Consider the following 6,718-nt stretch of genomic DNA (forward strand, 5'->3'; position numbering starts at 1 on the left):
AAAATAAATTTTTTTATTATTCTTTATATTATTTATTAATAATATTTATTAATATATTATATTAATAGTATATTATTTATTAATAATGTATTATTTATTCTTATATTCTTATAATATTTATTAATTAAATTAATAATATTTATTGTTATATTGATTTATTAATATATGATTTATTAATATAATATGATTTATTTATTAATATTAATATATTAGTATATATTTATTTATAATCATTTTGATTAATATAATATTATATATAAGTAAAATTATACTCAAAAGTATTAAGAAATAACTATATTCATAGATAATTTTCTTTTTTCGCAAAATATTTTTTCTTTTTCAAATCCATAAGACAATTTTTTAAAAAAATGATCTCAATTTTCATTAACCTTTTAGTCAGTTTTTATTGACCAGCCAGTTTTCTATCAGAGAAACACATGAAAATGTGAAAATCATTTTTTGAAAGTCAATTTTTACGAAATAAACGGAATCTTTATTCAATTTTAGAGTTCATGATAGTGGACTGTTCTCATTGATAGTCTTCTCCATTTGATTAGATCAAATCCTTAATATTGGAACTTATCTAAGTTATTTCATAGCTTTGTTTAGTTATTCTTTCTATTAATCTTTTGCTTATTTTAAAAATAATTCTAACAATTTGTCACAACCTGGCCATTCACCTACGTTTTTCCTCCTTTTTTTATTATTTTTATTTTCAAGGCTTTAGGTCTCATTGTGATTTTACTTTTTACCTAAAAAGAGTTAAAGAATAGAATATACATTATTGTTTTATGCATGTATAATTTAATTTTATCAGGTCTCGGACTTTATATTTCTTCTTCAAAGCTCCATTAGAATTTTAAACGGACCTCACTTCATTGCCCATGCACTATCAACAAATCTTAAATATTTGTTTCAACCTGCTCAAATATTGAGCGGACCTTTGGATTTGACCAAGTAGTCCAACTCTCAGACAACTTTATGGCTAGTAGCTCCACAATCATTTTGAAGGCGAATATGTTATCAAATTTATAATAAGTTCTACAGCGAAGGGCAAACATGTAGAATTGCACACTTTTTATTTTCATAGTATTAAACAGAATAAGCTTCAGCAGTCAAGCCTTAAACTATTACCCAGGAAGTAATTAGTGCTGAATTGAAGTGTCTTGTAGATATAGTTCATAAACATGACATCATCTGAATACAAACCATCCTAAAGAATACTTAAGCAACCACGTGGCCGCAACCCACTGGTGAAACTGAAAGTGATGATTTTTAATTAAGGATCAGGCCTTCAGCAGTGACCGAATTCTTGAAGAGTTTGAGGGATTCTTCAAAGTCATCACATAACTGATAGGGGTCTGGAATTATGTTATCATCGACTGATAACACCATAGTGATCTTCTTGGCGTAGCTAACGACATGAATTGTCAGCGCCTGCCAAACAAAATTATTAATCAGTCGATTCATCATCAATCAAATTCAAATCTTTTCAGAGTCAGATCCACATAGAGAGTATATGGATACCCAAAATTTGAAAAACAAAAGAATTTAAACTAAAATTTTCACTGAACATCTAAAACGTTTTTTGGATAAAATTAGAAAATTTTTGGGAGTTTTTATATGTAAGCGGACACTTGGATCCACCATTAAATCTTTTACATATGTATCTAAAAGATTATTATTAATAATTACATACTGATGAAGAAAGGGAAACTTACCACTGGTTGACCATACAAAGATGGAGCGATGAAGGAGACTTGGTTGCCAAAAATGCTAATTTCTTCCAGAGGCCCCGCCATATTTGAGAACCACATAGTTGTTAATGGAAAAGTGGCCAACTGTCCATGTAAAATCAATCCCTGGTTAAAACACCTTTTTTTTTTTTGGAATTTTCAGTCTATTTCATTAGATTTTCCAATTTAAAAGCAAGCATGGTATATGTGTTGAAATTGAGTTAAAACATATAAAGGCTAATCTTAAATCACCAAAACACAAGTAATGACAGCTGTTGTGTTATCTATTGATAGAGTTGATAGAATGTTGGACTCTTAATTTCAGTACTTAAGATTCAAATCCTGATAGCTTCAAATACCAAAAAAAAAAAAATTAAGTAATCCCATGGGAAAAAAACATGTAACTTGTTAACGGTGAGTCATGATTAATCTTACTTTGGTACGACAAAATCTCACAAAAAACTTGGCCATAAATAATCTGAATTTGGCTTCAAGAGTAGCTTTTTTTCTATCCATTGTGGCTTTGGCATCACGAATGTAATCCAATGGCTTATCTTTCAATGCAATTGTAAAAGGGAAGAGAACATAACCAATCTTGTTCCCCCACTCGGCTTTGCTATTCTTCTTCGCCATCTCTGCTAAGGCCTATAAATTAATTATACAGAGCGTATGAGATTCAATTAAAAAAAAAAAACCAGAAAACTTCGGAATACTAAAGTTTTTAATTATTGAAGGAAACTACTAATTGATTACATAAATCCCTGGAGATGATCTCAAGTTGATGAAAAGAGTGGCTCTAAGACGAATATTGTTGGGAAAGTTGTTTTCCCTTTCTCTTGCTTCTCCACCATCTTTCTTGTTGAGATATCGAGATAAGCCTGCCTGTGTGATTGCTAGCATCACGTCGTTCACCGTCTACATTAATTTCTCAAATGGAAAACATTTTGGTTACTAATGGAAAACATTAGTAATTAAAGAATTGTGCCAAATGATTCACAACTATAACCATCATCAGTTTATGTGACACAATGGTAACATTAATCCTCATTTTCGCTTTAGTATGCATGTTATTTGTGTATGGACTTTCTTTCCATTTGTTTGGAAAAAGCACATATATGCTTCACTTGGTGAGTAGTAATTTTACATGAAGAGCTATATAATACATATAGATATATATTAAAATTTTACTAATAAATGCTTTAAGCCTTTTTTTTTTAAATTACAATTAATAATATTTTTTTCAATACACTAAAAAACAACATAATATCGTCTAATTACTTTATGGATATATAAATTTTATAAATTGTTGATGAATCAGATAATTTTCTCTCATTAATAAAAAAACATAAATGTTTACAAAACCTTGAAATAAATACACAAAAATTTAATTTTTTAAAATAATTTTACTAATGAAATAGTATTATCTGATTTACTAAGATTAATAAAATATATACTAAAATTTATATTAAAAAGAAAAGAAAAAAATGGTTGACTAACCGTGTTGGTTGCATTTTTCACCAATTTGACATCATCCAAACAAAAAGCTCGACGCACAATTCGCCGAGAAGTAAAAGCAACAGTACTTGAAGGAGCTTTGAGGGGCGTTTTAGTGTCCTTCAAGAAATACGTTGTTGCCACACACATCCCCATATCAACCAAAGTGTTCCAAATTAACACCAAAACAGACCAAAATCTCCAAAACCATCCGGCCGATCTCGGTTTCTTCATTGCTGGAAAAGTTGGCAATGCGTCAGGGTCAGATACTTTACGAGAGCAAGACACTAGCAGTGACATGAGAGATGTGCCATCGCCAAGGGAGTGATGAACTCGAATAACCAGTGTGGATTCAGCATCACAGGTTTTGAGGTTTAGAATATGGAAATCCCACATGGGAATGGACATGCTAATCTTGGTCTTACTAATGTTGGCAACGTAATCTTCAACATATTTATCTGAGGAGGAGGCCATAACTTGATCAACCATGGGAACTATAACATGTTTATCTATGTCTACCTTTGTTTGTACCCACTTCAGCTCCCTACCATTCTCATCATCTGCAACCTGGTGGATTATTTTTACTTAAAAACACATAAGCAATTTGTGTATTTAAATGTTAAAAAAAATTAGGAATGTACATAAATAAAATATTTGACAAATAATTTGTAAATATGTTTGATTTGAATTTTTCTAAATTCATTTATTAAATTTAACAAACGATTATAAATAATATTTTAAAATTTATTAATTAAATGAACAGATCATAAATATAATAAAATTCATTAATGTTCGATTTGTTTATAAAGTGAAAGAATACACAAATAAAATCGTTTGTCAAATTATGATACATCTTTTATTTTCTGTAAGAAAAGGTGTCAGTAATTCAAGTTAAAAAACAAAGTTGAGTTGAGCCTTTCCAACAAATTAACTTGCTTACTCTGAAAAAAGGAAATAATTAACATCCACGGTCATAGCCCAAGTACAAAAAGAGAAGGCCGAGCCCTTTGGGTTCAATAAGGAGGAGGACTAACCCTCGTGGATTTAGAGGGTCCGAAAAACTGAATGGGCAACTTGCGGTTTCTATTGATGAAGGACATTTAATGTGTTATACTAATAAAGGACGATGAAAATTTGAAGCTTTTGTCCAAAAAAAAATATTTATAACATATATATAAATTCTTCTCTTACTATCATTAATATTACAAGGAAAAAAAAACAACAAAAAAAAATTTATCTTTAACTTTACATATTGTGATCATTCAAGATAAATTAAGGTTATAAAAAATAAATAAAAAAGTACTTAGTAAAACTACAAATAAAATAAAATATGAATAAATCATTTAAATTAATTATTTAAATGTGTAAAATAAATTTATTATGCAAAGTTTAGTATTCGGCTACTAGAGTAGTGACTATCATAGGGATAATTTGCTAATATTTTTATATTAATAATATTTTGATTTAAAAAGTTAAAAAAATAAAATTAGTCATTAACTGTTGTATTTAAAGAAATTATTTCATTTACTAGCAAAAGTGTTTAAAAAAAATTTTCTACAAGCATAGTTAATAAAATGAAACATCTTAAGATGTAATAAAAAATAAAAAACAGTTAAAAATTATGTTAGTTATGTGACATGCAATCTCTTAATACAGTTGGTAGAGTTAAAAAAATTTACTGAGTGTATAAAAAACCACTCTTATATTTAATGCAAATTAAAAAAAAAAAACTTATTACTATAAAATAGTACATTAACAAGTGCTCCTTAGCAAAGCTCATGTTATAATTATGCATAAACTGTAAACCACCATGAGTTGCCATTCAAAAGAAACCATATTGCATGGCTGATGGGAGCTTTATCATTCATTCTCACCTGCACACTAGAGAAACGAGGATGCTTAAGCAGAGTCTCCACCAAGTTTGCTTTGAAACTAGATGGTTCGATGGGGCTCTTAAACCCCACAATGACAATAATATATACGTCAGATTCAGGCTCATGAAACATACGAGCCATCGGACTCAAGGGCTCCTTTTCCTCACCACTCTCATCATCTATTTCTTTTCTTACTTTGATTTGTTTAAGACCAATATGACTTCTTGATCTTAAACCTCTCCTATTCGTATCTTCTTGGCCGACGTTTTGCCTATCATAAATACCTCCAAACTCCATATTAATTCTAAAAGGGAAAAATAAACTTGAACTCTCTAATCTCTATGCTGTTACCTGCTGGGTTGGCGTCTATTTATACAAATCTAATAGAGAAAAAAAAAAAAAAAAAGAAAGGAAGACCGATGCCATTAATTGCATTAAATAAAAAAGGTGTGTAAAACCAAAAATAAAATAAATAAAATTTTCACAAAATATTAAATTAATCCGATAATGAAGTTTTTTCAAAAAAGTAAGTGATTTTTTGAATGTGAGAAAATTTCTTAAATTATGTCAAAAATGTTAAAAAATATTTGAAATAATTTTTAATATTTAAACAATAAATTAAGAAAAACAAAAGTGACAAAACAAAGAAAATTAAGCCAAAAAAAAAGACCATTATAAGTTTATAACCCAAGACAATTTTAAGATAACATAAGCTTAATTGATTGTTATCATTTTACAATGGACATTTTGGAGGTGTTAATACCTTATTCACATGTAACTAACTTTTGAATTTTGTTTTGTATAATACATATCTAACATGTTAGAAACATGTGTCAGCTCACATTTATGAAAGAAGATTATGTGAAAAGCTTTTATTTAATTCAATTTTATAAACAAATATACTACAAATATATAGCAAACAAGATCTTTAATAAAAAAATGAATTATTTATATACAAATTAAAAAAAAAAGTTAAGAACTTATTTAAATATAAATTAAAGATAAATGACTTTTTAATATAATAAAAGTATAATTTTTTTTAAATGGAATAATAAAGTTAAGTGACTTTTCTATTATTTTAACCAATAATTTATTTCCAATAAAAGTATGTATCTCTCTGCAATATGAAAAGCATCAGGCAAGCATGCTAATGGAAAAAAATCTCTCAACTAGCACCATTTTTGTTTGTGTATCAAACCCAATAATTTAGGATATAGTAATGTTACGTACGCAAAAGATAAACTCCTTAAGCATGTTAGGCAATAGATTCAATTAACACCCAACAATCTCCAAACTTATTTATTGTGGATATCAAATCATTTGCTAGATTCGCTGAATGTACAACTAGACATCAAATCATTCATCCCTCATATTTATGTGGATAAACAAAGGCCCCTTTTAATATGTAGGTAATTGTAGATAAATGTATGCAGGGAAAGATAAATGAAAAGTTGGATTTAAATGAAACGGAAAAGTGAAAGCTACTTGTAATGATAAAGAATCTTTACAAAATAGCATCTTACCCTCAATTAAAAATGTTTACACTCAGTCCAAAAAAACATTGATGTTCCACCTAACTCTAAATTTTCCTAAATGATTTATAGTTTTGAAAAG

At 28.3% G+C, this 6,718-nt stretch overlaps 1 protein-coding gene across 1 annotated transcript; it reads right to left on the minus strand.

Moving 5' to 3' along the window:
• Window positions 1-1,061: 1,061 nt before the first annotated feature.
• LOC111278009 (medium-chain-alcohol O-fatty-acyltransferase-like) lies at window positions 1,062-5,441 on the minus strand. The gene is made up of 6 exons (XM_022864448.2): window positions 5,105-5,441; window positions 3,234-3,797; window positions 2,490-2,651; window positions 2,172-2,381; window positions 1,722-1,841; window positions 1,062-1,437 (listed from the first exon to the last, which is right to left on the minus strand). The coding sequence occupies exons 1-6, from the start codon at window positions 5,399-5,401 to the stop codon at window positions 1,276-1,278; spliced, it is 1,515 nt and encodes a 504-aa protein (XP_022720183.2). The 5' UTR covers window positions 5,402-5,441; the 3' UTR covers window positions 1,062-1,275.
• Window positions 5,442-6,718: the final 1,277 nt, after the last annotated feature.

This window comes from Durio zibethinus, chromosome 7, assembly GCF_047325235.1.
Source record: "Durio zibethinus cultivar Kanyao isolate XHJ-2024 chromosome 7, ASM4732523v1, whole genome shotgun sequence".
NCBI classification, from domain to species: domain Eukaryota; kingdom Viridiplantae; phylum Streptophyta; class Magnoliopsida; order Malvales; family Malvaceae; genus Durio; species Durio zibethinus.

Coding starts and splice junctions, on each gene's coding strand:
- LOC111278009 (XM_022864448.2), bottom strand. CDS start 5,401: ATGGAGTTTGGAGGTATTTATGATAGGCAAAACGTCGGCCAAGAAGAT. Junction 2,382..2,489: donor GATCATCTCCAGGGATTTAT/GTAATCAATTAG, acceptor ATTAATTTATAG/GCCTTAGCAGAGATGGCGAA. Junction 1,438..1,721: donor CTTTGTATGGTCAACCAGTG/GTAAGTTTCCCT, acceptor TTTGTTTGGCAG/GCGCTGACAATTCATGTCGT.